The sequence below is a fragment of the Aythya ferina genome (assembly GCF_964211825.1).
Source record: "Aythya ferina genome assembly, chromosome: 18".
Classification (NCBI taxonomy): Eukaryota; Metazoa; Chordata; class Aves; order Anseriformes; family Anatidae; genus Aythya; species Aythya ferina.
Window position 1 is genome coordinate 1,609,605 of NC_140317.1, and position 18,990 is coordinate 1,628,594.

Here is an 18,990-nt window from a genome sequence, read left to right on the forward strand (position 1 = left end):
TTCTTAAAGAGATTAAAACTGGCAGTAGGGTGTAATCTAAGCAAGGACCGAGACTTAATGAAGATGGCCAGGATATGAATAGGTAAAAAATCACCTCAAGAAAATAATTAGGAGTATATAGAGAGTCTACAAGTGTTAGAAGATCAAATAATGATGACTTAGTCTTCTTAGAGATGGAGAGCCATGGGAATTTACCTCAAGGAGACTGGAGGAAGGATCTAGAGGTACTTCACCTTTAAAAACTGCAAAAGAAAGATGGAGAAAGTAGACTTCTATGCACTGTTAACTGGAGTTAAGATTAAGGATAATCTAGCTATGATTCTACCTTAAAAGTACTGCTTTGCTTCTTTTTCAACAAGTAGGATTACATAAGAAATGTTAAGTGGGCTGAGACCGAGGTGTGTTCAGCTTCGGCTGGATTCCAGCAAATGTCCAGCACAGAAGAGGAGCAGGGCAGGCACATCCCACGCTGCCTGATGCCTGATATTTTCCAGGTTTTGTATGCTCCATTTCAGTGAACATGGCTGCATGTGGTAAGACAATAAGACTGAGAAAATAGAAATGGAAAATCCGACAGATGAAGAAGCATGATTAGAGTTGAAATAATTGGATGGCCTTGGTATGGGAACTGTAGGAATAGGATGAAATCAAGTAATACATGATGCAGTTGTGTAATTATGGAATTATAACACGTTTGTCTCTAAACCAAAAGATCATTGGCCAGCATTCACAAGGACCAAGTGAATCTACTCATTCAGGCTTTGGCCTGCAAGTAGCCCCAAGGAAGACTAATATGGTTTTAATACATTTAGGAAATGTATTAAGACTAGGCTTATTAGTCAAGTTTAGGGGGATACTAGGCAAGTCCAAGGGTTTACCAGCACACACTGAGATAGTGAAAGGCACTGGGGAAACCTCATCTTTGTGAGCAGGATGGTGAGTCATGATGATGAAAGAGGAACTCAGCTGGAGCAGCCTTATGGATGGCTCTGAAGTATAATGGGACAAAGAAAATTAGTAGCCCCTCCTTCTGCTCCTCAAAGGGTAGAAAACTGCTTAGAAGGCAGTTTTCACTGGATTCTCAGAGATGGTTGGATTTGTTAAGGCAGGAAGGCCACCAGGGGCATTTTTGCAGGTTTCTGTTAGATCTTGTTGTTCATCAGATCATTTATGATTAAACGATCTGGAAGAGGTGGTGTCTAAGCAGGTTGCAGTTTCTCAGTAATATGAATACAGTAGAGATGAAGACTATGAAAAATTGTAAAAACGATACCCATGATGGAGGTATGAAATGCAGAGCACACAAATGTAAAGTCATGCATGTTGGAAAAATTAGTTTTTACTTTACATGCCCTGTAAGTGATGCTGAGCTAGTTATTATCATTCAGGAATAAAACGATGGAGTTAGAGTTCTTTGAGCGTGTGAGCTCTGTGCTCCCAGAGGAAAAAGAAATTAAATTAACAAACCCCAAACCAAAGCTGAAATTGAATGTTAGTATTTATTAGGAAAAGAACAAAACAGGAAAAAAAAAAAGTCACAATCTTGCTATATAAATCCATTCCAAATAAATCTTGAATATGCAGCTGTACCTCCACCCCCTCTGCCATACCTGAAAGGATGTAGTAGAATTGGAAATGGTGCAGAGAAGGTAATGATAAAAAGAAACTGGAGGATAAAGATTACATCATTCAGTAAAGATAAAGATTGCAAGGACAATCAAAAGGCTTCTGTATGAGGAATTATTGAATAGACTTAAAGCTCTTCAACCTCAAAAGGAGACAGCAGAGGGGATATCAAGGGCTTGAAACCATGAGTGGTATGGAGAGGGTGAAGCAGGCGTGATTGTTCAGTGTTTTTCCACTGTGAGAACAGATTTCAGCAATTGAAAAGGTCAGACAGCACATAAAAGGATGCACTTTTTAACAGAAAGCATAGCTAAACTGTGATTCCTGGCTGCAAGATGCTGAAGGTACCTGGAGGCTGGTTGGCATCCATGGCACCTTAGACTAAATCATGAAGAAATAAATCATCAGTGGCTATTAAGGCAAAGATAGTGGTGGTATCAGCCCTCCTGAGGACCTGTGTTCTGCATATCAGGAACAAACTAATTTAGGGGAATAGGTTATTCAAAGTGATAACACTTACAGGGATTTGTGTTAGAGCTGGCCCTATTTAACATCTTATTAATGAGCTAGGAGGAGGGAACCACCCCTTTACATGGGGTGGTTTGCAAAGACAAAGATCTAGAGGAGTTTTAAAGAAAAACAAGAAATAAAAAGAATCCTAAGCTTGTGTGAACTATAGACCAAAGAAGAAAAATAGAAAATGCTGGGTGGCCCTGGTTGGTGGCAGAGACGTGATTAGGGTGGAATGTTTAAATTAGATGCATATTTCCAGATCATCCTGACATCAAGAGGGTGATTGTGAATTTGGCCATAAGCTTCAGCATTCTTGATCTCAAAATCCATAATGCCAATTTAAAACTCTGTTGGGTTCTTATGGCTTGCGAACCTGAAGGATACATTACATTCTTTTTTCCAGGCTGTGTTTCTTAATTGCTAGAGCTGAAGTCGTCTATAAAAAATAAATATAAAATAGGGTCAGGATCTCTTCTAATCACATGATTTGGTGAACAAGGGACCCAAAAAATGCCAGTGGTCAAAGAAATTGGCTGTGCATGTAGAGATGCCTCATTTTGCAGGGAGATACCATAGCTTCCTCAATACTGGTAAACCCCCAGTTGGATGGCTTTTCCATTGGACGCTCATGAAAAGTGTCCCTGAGCAAGTGTTTTCTGTATGGGGTCTTAAGGGAAAGGAAAATGTAGACCTAAGGGGTTTGTGATTGTAAAGGCAAAATGCCACCTAGCAGAGGTCATAATAAACGGTGTGAAATAGCTGAAGTTTGTGGCTGTTGGAGGGGAGCCTCTGAGTGAGAGAGGGTGTAATGCTGAGGCAATTAACAGTTGATGGGCTCCCACAAAAATTGTTGTATTAATTCCTGCTGAGGAAGGAATGCATCTTCCCTCGATGACTTTAGAGGAGGTCTGGAGCAGGTAGATGAGACTCATTAGCAGGACCAGCCTTTCATAGAACAGGAGGGTTTTAGCAAAATAATTGTTGGGTATTTCACATCCAGGTTTTAAACTTTAGGAAATGATGTTTGAAGTCAGGGACAAAATATGAATGTGGCCAGATCCTTAGGTATTACTTACAGAACAACTATAATGATCAATTTGACCTGGCAAATTGTAGGTTGGAGGACTTGCCTCTGAGAATGTGAGATGGGCTGAAGTTGTGAAGGACTTCAAACAGCAACAGAGCACCTTGTGTGGAGATGTCTTACTGATTACAGCCTTTGTCTCCTACCTGGGATACTTCACCAAGAAATACCGGCAAGAACTCCTGGATGGAATCTGGAAGCCATATTTGCACCAGTTAAAAGTAAGCCCTGCTTTCTCTGAAAAGCAGTCGTTACTGTGCATGATATGGCCACAAGCTCTGTTGTCCATACGGGGTCTCCTAAGTGAGGTCCCACCAAGCTGCACTGTGAAGCAAGTCATAGCCATGCTTAATTCACTCCTCTCTGGGAAAGACATTGTGGTCTCCTTGACCCATGCAAGTCTCCTTGACCCATCCATTCTCCCATGGATAGAGGAGAAGTCCCTGTGCAGCACCTCAAATGTGGAGCCCAGTTGCCAATTTTTACAGGAGTCAGGCATAGCCAAGAAAGAGAGATATAGTATGGAAAAGGGACTGCTTGGAGCAGGCAGAGCTCACTGCCAGCTCTTTGGTAGGCTTGGAAAAACTCCAGATGGTACTTCGTGTAGGACATGAGCTCTATTCATTCTGGTCATGCCTCTCAGCTGGTTTCAAACATGTCTTGCTGTTTTGACCAGATGGAAACCATCATGCTTCAGGTTTGCTTAATATTTCACTAATTTCTACCAAGTACTTCATACATAAGTAAATGCAAGCGCTCTGTCTCTAGCAGGATTGAGCTTTTGCACATCATTACCTAACTGGATGTTATAAATCCTGGTGAAATGCCAACAGGCTTTTAAACAAGGTCACAACTGGCAGTGATGCCCAAATCAAAAAGCCAAGAAAATCGGCAAGTCAGAATGTGAGAGAAAAAAAATAATAATCATCCTGCTTTCTTAAAAAAAAAAAAAAAAAAAAAAAAAAAAAAAAGCTTGGTTAAGAAAGGAAGTGTTGTTCCAAAAATGGCCTCTCTTGATGCTTAGAAATTTCACAGAAGTTGCCTGTATTTCCATGTGAAAATTAAAGACCCTTTCTGTTCAGATGACTGGCACAGATAACTTTCTGGTTGTCACACCCAGAAGTGGCCTCCCATGTCAGAGAAGTGTTTCTAGAACTGCTGATGCCATTTTGCAACACAACAGCAGGCTGATGAGGGTGTTAATTATATTCTTCCAAGCTGTCATCTCAGAGAGCTTGTACACAGCAGAGTGTGGTCTGATCTTGCTCAGTGCGGCTGCAGCCGTTTGGGGCTCTCAGTACTCTGCAGGCAAAATCTTTGGGATCCATGCATAATTTATGCTCATTCACAACAGGAGTGGCAACAACACTAGATCAAAACTACCCTGTAGAATGGCAAGCCACTGATAAATAAGACTTCTCAATTCTTAATTAGGCTAACTTTGCTTAAATTGTTGTTTGCTCATCTCTGGAGTATATTGCAAGCAGTACTCTCCACCTTGTACTTACGTGTTTCTCCTTTCCTGCCAGGTGCCCATCCCTGTAACTCCATCCCTAGATCCTCTGACCATGTTGACAGATGATGCTGACATAGCAGCTTGGCAGAACGAGGGGCTGCCAGCTGACCGCATGTCCACTGAAAATGCCACCATCCTCACGAACTGCGAACGCTGGCCCCTCATGGTGGATCCCCAGTTGCAGGGTAGTAAATGGATCAAAAACAAGTATGGTGAAGACCTCCGAGTGATCCGAATTGGGCAGAAGGGGTAAACATCAGTTTTATCTCATCACAGTATCTTTTAATGGCTATCTGCCTGTCGTATTTGATGAAGAGCATATGTTTAACTGCAGCCATCAGAGCCAATTACACTGAGGAAAACCCTTAAATGTATTTGTGCATGAGCTGCTTATTCATTACCAAAATGATAGAGATTCCTCATTAAATAGAGGGGCTGTTTAGTGCTTGGCCAAGTTACCATAGAAACTCTTCTGAAACAGAGAACGAAAAGAGCGACGTGCTGGAGGCTGAGCTCTATGTAACACAGTCCTCCCGTACCTTCATGCTGTGTTGTGTCCTGACTCTTTTCCCCAGGCAGATGAGTGGAGCTCCTGGAAGAAGGGAGAGGGTGAAACTGGCTTGAGGCTTTCTGTTCCCTGAGATCCACATGGGCTAACTCTACTCCCATGTTGGCACCAGCTAGGAGGTTTTCTTCACGACACCTCTGCCTTGTTCTGCCCAGATAGTTTGTGGGAAGGCTTTTCCACTCCTGGCGCTTATCTCTGGTCAGAACACTGTTTTCTGCTATATCAAGTCGCACTGATTTCTACCCACTAGTAAGGACTCCCAGCTGGAAGGAACAGACCCAGAGTTACATTCCTGCTTGGAAATGAGCCCTGAGACTTTTATATATATATATATATATATATATATATAAAATTTATGTACAGAACAAGGCATTGGCAATAGGTGAGAGTGGCTTGAGAGCTCAGTGCTTGCAGGTTCATGCAGATTCGGGGATGTTTGGCTCTGCCTGCATTGGAGTCTGATCTGATGTCTCACAATGTCTTGGGGTTGCTCAAGTTCTTTCAGTGGTGCCTATTCTGCTTTCCTCATAGAAAATAACAAGTTATTAGTTTTGCTCTCATGTGGGCTGACAATACATTTGGAAATGGATATACATGTATTGTTTTATAGAAGCAAATTTCTGTTTCCTGGCCAACCAGGTCACCATACCTTGCAGTTTTTCAAAGGAGCTTGGGGAAAAGTAAGGATGCCAGAGGAGACACCTAGCTACAAACCTCCAGGTTGGAACAGGAGAAATAGACTCCTTAACATTTATATGCTGCCATTACAGGCATCAGTACAAACATAGAACATCTTTTTCCCCTCCTGACTGCATACCAGCTAGAGGGTACTCTGAGAGGGGGGGTTTTGTGTGAGGTACTGATGTTTTAGCCAGTGGAATTAGCTGAGTGGTTCCTTTGATGGGGTAGCAGCAGTTGGTGAGCACCCTCCCTGCCTGCCCAGGGTCCTGCTCTCCTCTTTGCAGAGAAGTAAGTTGCGTGAAGTGCAGAGCAGCCACAAAGGAGCGAGCACAAGTGTGTGGCCCTTCACAGTGCAGAGCATCCCTGACCAGCAGTTAGGCACTGTGAAGAGGAGCCCAGTTTCCTTGTGAGGAAGGAAGAATTAAATGATAGTCACACTGTCCTAAATATGTCCTTAAACCCTGTGCACAATGGAACTGCAACCTGCTCTTCTTCCTAGCTGTTATGTGAGGTTAACTGCACCAGTAGATTCTGGGGGAAAACAAAGTGTTTGATAAAAACAAAGCAGTCTGAGCCTTTTCTGTTCTCTGCTGCCCATGCTCTTCCCTTGAGAAAGAAGATGCAGTTGTTACTGCTTGTCCCTGGGAGACCTGAAATCCCATTCTCTCGGCCAAGACTCTGCCCCTTTCCATACCGCGTATTGACACCATCCTGCCCCTCTTCCTCTCTAGCAAGTTCTGGCATGTGCACATAGCTGCTTTCGCAGTGCAGAGCCCCCCTCTGTCCCCTTCACGGCCTCATTGTTGCGAAGCATCGCATCCAGCCTCACCATGACGGATGCCAGCACTGTCTCCCACAGGTATCTGGACACGATGGAACGAGCCCTGGCTACGGGAGAACAGGTTTTGATTGAAAACCTGGAGGAATCTGTGGATCCAGTTTTGGGGCCATTACTGGGGAGAGAAATGATCAAGAAGGGAAGGTGAGCTTCTGGAAGGCTTAATGGCATGTGTGCTTCCATCATGGTGTTTGGGATCTTTGTGCTGTTGTGCTCTCCTTTTCTGACCTCAAATTGTGTGCTCATCTATGGCAGCACTAACATCCTCCCTTCAGAAGTGAGAGCATTTTAAATCAGGCATTCACAGGCAATTCAGTCAAAGCATGGCTTTGAAATAAACCTGGCTTTTTCCTTTAGCTGGACAGTGCCATTGAAACCTCATGTAAAAGTGAGACCTTTTGTATAACGACTTTGGTGTCTGTAATTGGCTATCCTGGTCCTGAACTATTACTAAAATAGCTATTGCTGTTGTGAAGAAAAAGTAACCTTGGATTTTAGCAAACACTAAATCATTTAGGATTACAGCTACAGATGTAAGCATTAGGAATATATAAGTGTTCCTTAATGAGGGCAAGTTCTTCAGGGCAGTCACTGGTCATCCTCCAGCCTGGAGGAGTTCAGAGAGAGGGGCAGCAAGGGATTAACATTTTTGTGCAAAATGAGCACATTTTTAGAATGTGCTCAAAGGCAACCAATAAAACCTTGTGCTCAGAGCTAAAGTTGGATCAGGGACTCTTTTGATGCTGTTTCTCCAGTTTTTGCAGAGCAAAGTCACCTGCCTTTAGAAGGATGCATGTTGCTTGGGCTTCTCCAAGTCCGTGCCTCCTGCAGCAACCCAACTGCAGTCCTGCTTCTAGCTTTCAGAAGTAAAAAACAAAATCCTGGCTAAGTGCTGGATCTTCCATTCCTTAAGTTCCTTGAGGATTGTTTCCATACTTAACTGTGAGTTTAAAGTTTTCCAGGACCAGTTCAAGTCCCAGTGCTTTTTGGTAGAACACACGGATGGCCTTTGGTAGTCCTGGCACAGGAAGGCTTCTTAGAATCAGGGCACTCCTGGACACTGCCATGAACTGCTTGTGCTGTGTGATCTCTCTCTGCCTCATTTTCCCAGCTGTAAAAGCAATAGAGGTGCTCAAGAAGAGACGTAGTCACCTGATGTTTGACAGGAAAGTGTATTCAAATTCCTGTGGTGACACCACTGTTTCCATTACAGCCCAGCTGCATCCCTGAAAGCATCACTGTTGCCCTCATACATGTCCAGTTTCCCTTTTCCTCTGTTTCCCATGTGTGTTGTCAAACCTGGGTTCAGAACACCTCAGTTCCTGGGGTTCAGCCTCCCTGCTCTCTGAGTTTTAGACTGGGTGGAACAAGAGAAAGCTGAGTTTTCCCAAGCGATGTTACCTCCCAGGAATGGCACCAAGCTGCTCTCTGAACCCAGCTTCACTGCTCAAGCTCAGTGTGATCAGCCAGCTTGGCTCAAGCCCACATACAAGACAATTTTATCTGACGCCAGTTAGAATCTCAATGCTGGGAGGCTTTTCTTCCATGTAATGCCAGCCATAGGCAGAATATGGTCTCCATACAAAGCAAGGAAGGTTTCTGGCACATACTGACCACCCCAATGCTGGAAACTGTGAGTCTTCTCAAAGAGAGGCCAAAATTCAGGGGCAGGACTGTGGGGTTTTTATCCCAAATCAGGAGTGTTTCAAGTGGGTCCAATTTCAAATACTTTCTGCTTTAAAAGTGATTGCTGTGTGCAAAGTCCCATTGCTGGTAGATTCCATTGGCTGATACCACCATTTGTATTTGGGTGAAACATCCTGGAAGAGATGTGAGCTCATTCTCCTGCTGTAATTTCAGGTACATTAAGATCGGGGACAAAGAATGTGAATACAACCCTGCTTTCCGTCTCATCCTCCACACAAAGCTAGCAAACCCACATTTCCAACCTGAGCTGCAGGCACAGTGCACCCTCATCAACTTCACCGTCACACGGGATGGCTTGGAGGACCAGCTGCTTGCAGCAGTGGTCAGCATGGAGAGGCCAGACTTGGAGGAGCTCAAGGTCAGTAGCTGGGAGCTTGCACTAGGAGGCAGTAATTTTTTATTTTTTATTAAATTCAGCTATTTTAAAACAAATAGCATTTCATGTGCAAAGGTGTAGAGATCACAGAGCTCTCTGTAAAATCAAGAGATTTCCCTCGGATGAGGATTTTTTCTTCAACTTCTTGTTTTCTTGGCATTTTGGGAATACTTAAACTGGAATTTCAAGTATTTTTTTTTTTTTTTTCCCCTCAAAAAATTTGGGTAACAATATCTCATCCTATTCCTCTTGTAATTGGTAACTGAGATTCTCATTATGTCATTTTTCTCTAGACTTTACCTCCAAAATAGTATCTGTGGAATTAATCTCACTTAATTTTATCCTTTTATGGCACCAGACTCCCACTGTAAATATTGTGAGGCTGGTAACTATTTTTTTTTCTGTTCTGGTTCTTCTTCCCACTGTCTTGTAATTGGCCAAAATATTCTCTCCCTCTCCCTCCCCCTCTCTCCCTCTCCCTTTCCTTCTTCCTCTTTCTCTCCCTTCTTTGTTTTTGTTTTAATAAGTATGTCTTCAGTTTCAATATAACTTTTTGAATAAAAGCTTTTTTGCTAACAGCACATTTAGCAATATAATGGATATGTATAATACTAAATATTTACTGAGGGTGAGAATAAATTTACTGCACACATTCAGTCAGGCCAGGCCAGTTTTGTAATAATCTTTTCATTTAATGAGATTCTAAAACACGTTAGCTGTGCAGTCTTAATGATGCATTTCGTTTGAAACAGACTCATGTGCTAACGAGCCAAAAGATGGCATAAAAAGTACGTAATGAACTGATTTAATGTGTAATCCGTGGTTATCTTGCTGGGACCATGAGGGACCCAGAGCATCTCCATCAGGCACCCTGGCACTCGCTCATCGCTGTCATGCACAGGCTGTGTGCGGGCACTTGCTTTTGCTGATTTGCACAGAAGGGGGCTGTGTGGGCTGACCATGGGTAGCACAGCAGTGTCGTTAACTGCTGGTACATTTAGGACCATTCCTCTTAGCCTCAGCAGTGCTGCTGTTAATGGCTGTTGTCACAATAAGAAAGACAAATTCAATATCATGTGCAGTCATCAAATCCACTATTAGGCTCTGGAAATTTGTTATCTGCAGCACTTCCTCCCTTGCTATAAAAGAACTGTGTATTAGGGAGCAGTGAAAATGATGTGAAATGAGCATCGTATCTTTTGGAGTCCTTGCTTCTTCAGGATGTGTGCGCCGTGGAAGAGGAAGGTTGGACACAAGAGCATGGAAACCTATCCCTGGGTGTCAGCCATGCCTCCAGCTCCAGGGGATTTGGGGCTTCATTAACACTAAATAGATGTAGATTAGTGTGGGATGCAATTTTCCTTTTCTGTAGGAATATTTAAGACTTTTTTTTTTTTTTTTTACCCCCTCTGATTCTCTTCTTCTGCCTCTATTTCATTTACTAACATGGACAAAACCACTGGGGCTGCTGTCTGATAGCTGTGGGGAGATCCTTGAAAACATGTTTGTATTGCCGGATTCCCCAAAGTAGAGGCCACTTCTCAAGGTGTGCTCTTAGCAGTTCTTTATTCCCTGGGACAACAGGGATGGATTTGGCAGCTGGGGAAGGCTCTGACGCATGGGCAGATGGAGGTGGCTCCTACAGACCTGTGCAGTAGATGCTGTTCTCAAAATCTCCTTATGGAGCAACCTTACACATGGAGACCAGAATTTATTGTTAATAAAATGATCAACTTAATAGAATCATCATAGAATCATAGAATGGCTTGGGTTGGAAAGGACATTAAAGATCACCTAGTTCCAACCCCCCTACCATGGGCTCTAATCTAGATCTCCCTTCTTTTAGTTTAAAACCATTCCCCCTCATCCTGTCAATATCTGGTTGAGCAAAGAGTCACTCTCCAGCTTTTTTATAAGCCCCCTTCAAGTACTGGAAAGTTGTGATGAGGTCACCCCAGAGCCTTCTCTTCTGCAGGCTGAACAGCCCCAGCTCTCTCAGCCTTTCTTCATGATCAAGGGGCTCCAGCCCCTTGATCATCTTTGTGGCCCTTCTCTGGACCCATTCTAACAGCCCCACATCCTTCTTGTGCTGGGGGCCCGAGACCTGGACACACTACTCCAGGTGGGGCCTCACCAGGGCAGAGCAGAGGGGGACAATCACCTCCTTCCCCTGCTGCTCACCCCTCTGTTGATGCAGCCTGGGATGCAGTTGGCCTTCTGGGCTGCGGGTGCATACTGCTAATGCTGGATCATGTCAAGCCTTTCATCCACCAGAACCCCCAAGTCCTTCTCTGCAGGGCTGGTCTCAGTGAATTCTTCTTCTAGTCTGTGCTCACATCTGGGATTGCTCTGACTCACGTGCAACACATTGCACTGGACTTGTTGAACCTCATTAGTTTCATGTGGGCCCACTTCTCTGGCCTGTCCATGTCCCTTTGGATGGCATTCCTTCCTTCTGTTGTATCAACTGCACCACTCAGCTTGGTGTCATCTGCAAACTTGCTGAGAGTGCACTCGATCCCACTGTCTGTGTCACTGATGAAGATATTAAACAGTACCAGTCCCAGGACAGACCCCTGAGGGACACCACTCGTCACTGGCCTCCACCTGGACATAGAGCCATTGACCACCACTGTCTGGGTGTGACCTTCAAGCCAACTCCTTGTCCACTGAATGGTCCACCCATAAAATCTATTTCTCTCCATTTTGGAGACCAGGATGTCATGAGGGACCATGTGAAAGGCCTTGCAGAAGTGCAGGTAGACCGGTCGTCCTTTGTCAACTGATGCAGTCACTCCATTGTAGAAACTTTTCATTGTAGGACTTTTCAAATAGGTGGTCTCCAACCTGCTCTTCACTTACAGTGGGCAGGACTTTGCTCCCCCAACCTCCATCTATGGGTTCAGGAAAATGAATGACATGGGAAGCCTGACTGGCAGTGAAGACTGAGGCAAAGAAGTTGTTGAGTACTTCAGCCTTCTCCAAGTCTGTCACTGCCAGTTCACTCTTCGCATCCATCAGAGGGGGTACACTCTCCTTGGCCTTTCTTTTCTGAGCAATGTACCTACAGAATCCCTTGCTGTTATTCTTTGCATCCCTTGCCAAGCTCTGTTCCATCTGTGCCTTGGCTTTCCTGATCCCATCCTTGCATATCTGGACCGCATCCCTGTACTCTTCCCAGGCCACATGTCCCTGCTTCCACTGCCTGTGCATTTTCTTCTTGCACCTCAGTTTGACCAGCAGGTCCTTGCTCAGCCGTCCCAGTTGTCTGCCCTCTCTGCCCTCTTTTTTATGCAGGGGGATGGAGAATTCTTGTGCTCTAAGGAAAACATCCTTAAAGAGTCTCCAGCTCTGCTCAGCTCCTTTGTCCCTAAGGACAGTGTTCCAGGGGATCTCAGCTACTAGGTCTTTAAACAGCTTGAAGTTTGCTCTTTGGAAGCCCTGACTTTGCCAGGTCTGTATTCCTCAAGATCGCAAACTCAACCATGGTCACTGCGGCTCAGACTGCCTCCAGTCTTGACCTCTTTAATGAGCTCTTCCATGTTGGTGAGCACCAGGTAAAGTAACACTTCTCCTCTGGTTGGTTTGTCTAGTACCTGGACCTGGAAGTTATCCTCAACACACTCCAGGAATCTTCTGGATTGCTCACAGCCTGCTGTGTAGTTTTCCCAGCAGACATCCAAGTGGTTGAAGTCCCCCATCAGGATGAGAGCGTGTGAGTGTGATGCTTCTTGTAGTTGAAGCAAGAATGCCTTGTCCACAGGCTTCTCTTGATCAGGCGGTCTGTGGTAGACCCTGAACGCAAGCTGTCCTTTATTGGTGTGGTCCTTAACTCTCACCCATAAGCTCTCAACCTGCCTGTGGCTGTTTCTCAAAGGCAACTCTTCCCAATCAATTCCTTCCCTGGCGTAGAGGCCAACACCCCCCTCACTTCCTTCCCTGTCTATCCCTTCTTAAGAGCTTGTAGCCCTCTATTCAAATGTTCCAATTATGTGATCCATCCCACCATGTTGATAGTGATAGTAATCAGGTGATAGTAATCAGGTCATATTTGTCTAATTGCACCATGGTTTCCAGTTCCTCTTGCTTGTTTCCTATGATGCGTGCATTGGTGTAGAGGCATTTCAGCTGGGCAATCAGTCGTATTGCGTTTCTAGAACCCTGCCTGATTGCAATGGGACAGTTCACAAGTATTTCCCTGCCGTTACTTAGAGTGATAGTGTTCTCAGGTATGCTTTCTTCACTCAGAGCTGCATCCCCTTCCCTCACCACATCTAGTTTAAAGCCCTCCTGATAAGCCCAGCCAGCTTACTGCCCAGAACTCTCTTCGCCCTCCTGGACAGCTGTGCCCCATCCGGTGTCAGCATGCCTGATCCCTCAAAAGCATGTCCAAGATTATTAGTCCAATTACAGTAACACCGACACTTTATGCGTGTTTTCTTGAGAGAGTCTGCTTATGGAATCTCTTTCTTCATTATTCAGTCTTTTTGTTCCTTCTTACCTTTGAACTGGCTTTATCTCATTCACAGCATTGCACGCCTGCTACAATGGGTACGCAGAGTCTGAAACCTCAGATACCATGGCACATTTGTACTCTGCCACGTTTTTGTTCTAGAGGCAGTTCAGGCTGTGCAGAATAACTGCATGCTGTGACTCTGAATTAAAGCCAGGCTAAAACAGGTTAAGGGAGTAGGGAGCTGGCTTTGAGACAACCATGGCTCAAAGGAACTGAAACCAATTCAGGCCAAGGCAAGCAACTACAGGTCCTGAGACCTTCCCTGTCAGGTCTGCAGGTGTACTGCAGCAGTCCACCATCCTGGTCACATGGCTTGCTGGGAAATTCAGGAAGAAAAAGAGCTCTTTACAAGTGGATTGAAAATACAAGGGTTTTGTTTGCTTTGTTTTGGTTGAATGGTTTGTTTTTTCTCTGGTTTGTGATGTTAAGATAATAGAGTAAACCCAGCAGATAGGACAGGTGGCTGCTGTGGCTCACTGCAGTCTAGTATCTGACCTGGGATGGTGCTGGTAATGAGTCCTGCCAAACTGCCCGTAGGCCTTTTTTTTTTTTTTTTTTCCATGAAGCAAGATTTTAAAGGGTTTTAGAATAACCTGTTTCCCTGAATTAGCACTGTTATGTATCAACTGTGAAATAACAGATAATGAGCTCCACTGCAGAAATAAGAAATGATGACCTTGCTACTTCTGAAAACAATAGCAGTATAAAGCTGCAACAGATGCAGGCTGTTGTGGGAAATACAGCATTGTGTGCCCTTCTAAGGGTGCTTTTCAGAAATTGCATGGTGATTACAAGCTATTGGAGCAAAAGTCACACACGTCCTCATTAAGAACTGCAGGGCTTACAGTCTGTGGTCTGGAATAATAGCTTGCAAAATGTTATTTTTCAAGGCATGCTATGCTTGAGTGACAGGAACGTACAAAATTAGCCATGTTAGTTTTCTGTTTCAAGACTTGTGAAATATTTACCACCATGTTCAAACTCCTGTGTGTAATGCCTAAGGAACAGGCCTTTAAGAACAGCCATTTATAGCTGAAATACCAATAAACGGCATGCTTCAGTGCACAGTCTGCTGAATACTTGGCTTGACATTAACATAGAATGAGTGTGTGCAGCAAGTATATGAAATTTCAGCCCAAATATTGAAAGATTACTTATTAATGAAAGAGTTGGTTAATCTCTTTGAAAACCTCTGACAACAGAGCAAATACTAGTGCCTCCCTTTTGTGGGACTGGAAGAGGCATGGGGATACATTTACCATTTCTGGCAATCTTTCAGCCCCTGTGGGTGGTTGGAAGGTTGGGTAGGTTTTCCAGAAAGAGTCTTTGGAGGATTAAATCTCTTGGTTCATGCCACTGAATCTACCATGGGACAGTTGATGTGACCCATTCCATATGCGCTGCACATGCACCACCTCTGCTACTTCATGGAGCTGGCTAATTTCTGAAGGCCTTTAAAACATTATTTTGCAAGTTGTTTGAATCACTTCATTGTGTCACTTAAACACAGTGTCTGGACTTAAAACACTACTCTTTGACAGAGTATTATATAACAGTGTGTTAGTGGTTGACTTTATTTTTGTAGGGGATAGTCACCAGGCTTATAACTTCAGCATCCAAACTAGATGCATGACTTTGCTATGGGGTGTCTTCTGTCATGCCATTAAAAACAGGCATTTGCAATAGGACCCCATAGTGAAATAATATAATGCACTTGAAGTTCAGCAAACATGTAGAATAGTGCAGTCACATTTCATAGAACAGACTCTGTTCTGGAGGACCATTTCAAAAAGAAGCCAGATGAGTTTTTATTTCCACTATGAACAGTGTTAATCACTGGTGTTTCTACAGAAGAGGGAAATGGAACAAGTAGCTGGGGAGAGCCAAGGGAGAATTATTTCACAGAAATAGGAGCAATTTTTGGTAGAATTCAAAAGGTCTGCCCTTGAGGCAAGATGATTGCTGATTGTCTGTTTCTGCTTGGCTATCTTCGCATTAACTTTGCAAACCCTTTTTTTGTGGGGCCTCCCCCAGCATGTACAACTTTTAGCACATCTAGCTGATGGGCTGTGAGGTCTTGAGGCCAGGGTCCAGCTGGGAGCAGCAATGAGCAAGACTGTGACTTTGCTCTCAGTTCCGACCCTGAGATGAGTTGTGCTCATCTCTGTGCCCTAGTGAGCCTGCTATTGTTTCACCATCTGCTTTCAGCCCCTCAGTTCTCACTGCCGTTGGGACTGGTGTTGACTTGAAGTGGGGTATGCAGAGCTTCACAGGGGGGTGAGTAGCAGCTATGTTAGTATGTGGGCTTGCTCCATAGGGACTATCCAGGCTGAATTATGCCTAATAAATAAGTCCTTTTAAGAAAGAGCTGCAGGATGTGTGTTTGAGAATGTCTGAATTGGCTGCATGTCTTTTCCTCTTGTTTCATTTCCAGCACTTTAATACTTTTCCAGTGGAAGGGCTCAGTTCTCCTGATGCTTTCTGTGCTGTTCAGGATTTCTCTGAATCAATGATACATTAGGTGTGGAGTGATCCTCAGAGCTCTCCCCATACCCAAGAATCATAGAGAGCAGGAATAATCAATATTGGACTGTGGCAATGATTACTTAGAAGCCTATCCCTGTGAAGGTGGTTAATCCTTGCTTTACTGCATGTTTTGTGGCTAAAACTTTCTGCACTGGTTATTTGCAGTCAGATCTCACGAAGCAACAGAATGGATTCAAAATCACCTTGAAAACATTAGAGGACAACCTGCTCTCTCGACTGTCATCGGCATCTGGGAACTTCCTGGGAGACACAGCACTGGTGGAAAACTTGGAGATCACTAAACAGACAGCAGCAGAAATTGAAGAAAAGGTAAAAAGACAGTGATAGCCCAGAGAAAAATGTGTATGATGTTATCGTTAAGGATTTGTGGGTGAAACATAGCCTCTTTGCTATGCTGGTCTGTATGACTTCTGCTGAGTAGTAAATAGAAAGTGGTATAAATTGAAGTGCTCTCCATTCTGGCCAGCTTTAAGCTATTTAATTCTTTGGAGCTTTTGTATGTTAAATGGACTATTTAAGACCAAGAGAAAATGGCAATACCTGATGTAAAAATGATAAAATTTACACACTGTAGCAAGGCAGCTTTAAACTGCTCCAGCATAATTCTGAATACATCATACTTCTTCAGTTAGGTTGCATTTTAGTACTGACAGGGGACTAGAGTCTGTAGAGCTTGTGATCTCAAGTAAATCTGCAAGAACTTGAGTATTTCATACCCATCCGTTCCTTAGGGTGTAAATCAGCTGGTGCAATGGCTGTGCACTGTCAGTGTTGTCATTTACCTGGGTCACCTTGCTGGCCACATGGGGATAGTTAAATGGTGGTTTTGCCCTGATGCTAAGGGAATTTGAGAAATGTTGTCATGACAGGATTGCAATAGGACTTCTGTCAGACCATCCTCAGCTGCTGCCCTCCCCAGTCCTTTCGTCTTCACAGCCTGCACTTGTCCTCCAGCCCATGGGTCCTTGCTGCCTGGATAGGTTACCCATGTGCTCAGGTCAGGCTGGAACTGCCTCCACATGAAAAAATTGAATGATTTCTGCTAGCTCTTTATGGAACATCATATGCATCCAGCTTCCTAAGGATGGTATGCTCAAAGGGCATGTTGAAGGGATGTTTTGGTATGGCAAGGTTGGCATCTCCTTATTGAAGAAAGTGTTCTTGAGATGGTTCAGCTTCTGAACAAGATGAGGCTGAAATGTTGGTCACTGCCAACACTGTGGCGATGGGGATGGATGTTGGACTTTGGATTTGTTTTTTATGATTTTGGTACCCACATGGAAAGCAATCTCAGGACAATGTTAGAACTCTGCTTCTCAAGTCAACCCCTACTCTGTTCTTGGTTTGTCTACACAAAATAATGTTCAGCCAGTATTTTCTTTCCTATACCAATTCTCCCCACTATGTTTATGAAGAGCAACTGTCTTCCCCACCTTTGGCTTTTATGCTATTAGATTTAGTAAGCATTTTGTGGGTAGTACAACTGAAAGTTGGCTAAGTCAAGGATAGACCCTGGCCTCCCTGTGTAGACAGTGAAGAGATGTAAGTGCTACCAGAGAGGGCATGGGGATGAGGAAAGCTCATCTGACATGTATGGGTGCATTAGGTCTGTTCATGGCCCATGCAGGTGTTTGTTGCTGCAAACTTTGCAGATGCTTTTTTTTTTTTTTTTTTTTTTTTTTTTTTTTTTTTTTTTTTGAGATTCTACAGCCCATCATTGCTTTCAGGGACGTGCAAACAGACTAATCCCATAGATCCCAACATGTGTTGGTTGCACATAACAGGTTAAGGCTCAGTCAGAGCTTCATTGGGAAGGTTTGTTGTGCTCAGATCATGGCAGAGAGAGTCCCAGCAGTGTGCATTTCTCTGGGGGCTGTGTTGTGCTCTGCAGGTTTGTACCACATATGCTTGAGCCCCTTTCTGCCACATCCCCACTGAATGGTTCGCTGAGCTAGTTGGATCAGCGCTGAAAGACACTTATGACTGTATGTAGTCTGAGCCTAAAATAATCCCCAAGAGAATCAAGGATGTCACTTTATGATGCTGAAGTGGATTAAAAGAATGAACAGGACCGAGATGTTAGAAGAGTGATGTATCTGCCAAAAGGATTTTCACCATATCCATCACAGCAGCTGTGCTGACACCTGACCATCCAGGCAGGGGTGCATTAGATGCTGGAGAAGAAAGGCAGCAAATAGCCATTAAATTGTAGCAGTTCTCAGCCTTGGGGGAAATCATCTCAAGAGAAGCACTGTCTGTTCAGCCCTGTGTTATTAATGATTTGCACAGGAGGGGACAATTAGCAGGAGAAGCTCATTGATGATGAAAATAATTCCAGTTAGTGAAGAACAGGAACTGTAGTGAGAACTCTGGAGGGGGGGCTTGGGGAAGCAGAGGACTGGACAATGTGAGTATAAATGCAGATAAATGGAGAATATACCAGAGGAAGGTGGTTGCTAGAAGCAAATGGCTCGAGCCTGATGCACCATGCTCTGGAGAGCAGAGACCGCATGCCAGTTGCCCACTTCTTGACCTAGTGTCTTTGTGGCAGATAACAACCTTCCCTTGATCTGCATGTTCACTCAATGTGCAAGGATGTTTTCACCATAGTTTTGCTCTGTGTTTTCCTTCCAGGTCCAGGAGTCAAAGGTGACTGAAGCCAAGATTAATGAGGCAAGGGAGCACTACAGGCCTGCAGCCGCACGGGCCTCTCTGTTGTACTTCACCATGAATGACCTCCATGCCATCCATCCCATGTACCAGTTTTCTCTGAAGGTACTGTCCCTGCTCCCATGGCAGCAGAAGGCAGCTGAGCTCCTTCCTTCTCTTACCAAGCATAAACGTTTTCTCTTGAGGGTATTTGAGCTATGAGGGTAATTTGAATAAGAAGGTAATCTAATCCAATTCCTTCTGCTCCTTTGGTTTTATGAAAAAAAAATATTTAGAAGTCTACCTATATTATTATTAATACATGTTGTAAGAGTGTTAAGTAATTACTGGGAAAAGTTTGTCTGATAA

General features: G+C 44.0%; 1 protein-coding gene across 8 annotated transcripts in view; it reads left to right on the forward strand.

Moving 5' to 3' along the window:
• DNAH9 (dynein axonemal heavy chain 9) overlaps positions 1–18,990 on the forward strand; it is a 200,061-nt gene that overhangs the window by 113,555 nt on the left and 67,516 nt on the right. For 7 of the 8 annotated variants that reach the window (XM_084491757.1, XM_084491762.1, XM_084491759.1 and 4 more), the window contains 6 exons: positions 3,256–3,444; positions 4,753–4,988; positions 6,848–6,970; positions 8,687–8,891; positions 16,117–16,281; positions 18,607–18,747. In XM_084491757.1, coding sequence (XP_084347883.1) covers positions 3,256–3,444; positions 4,753–4,988; positions 6,848–6,970; positions 8,687–8,891; positions 16,117–16,281; positions 18,607–18,747 — 1,059 coding nt within the window. The remainder of the gene's footprint in view (positions 1–3,255; positions 3,445–4,752; positions 4,989–6,847; positions 6,971–8,686; positions 8,892–16,116; positions 16,282–18,606; positions 18,748–18,990) is intronic. The other variant, XM_084491761.1, reaches the window with a different exon arrangement.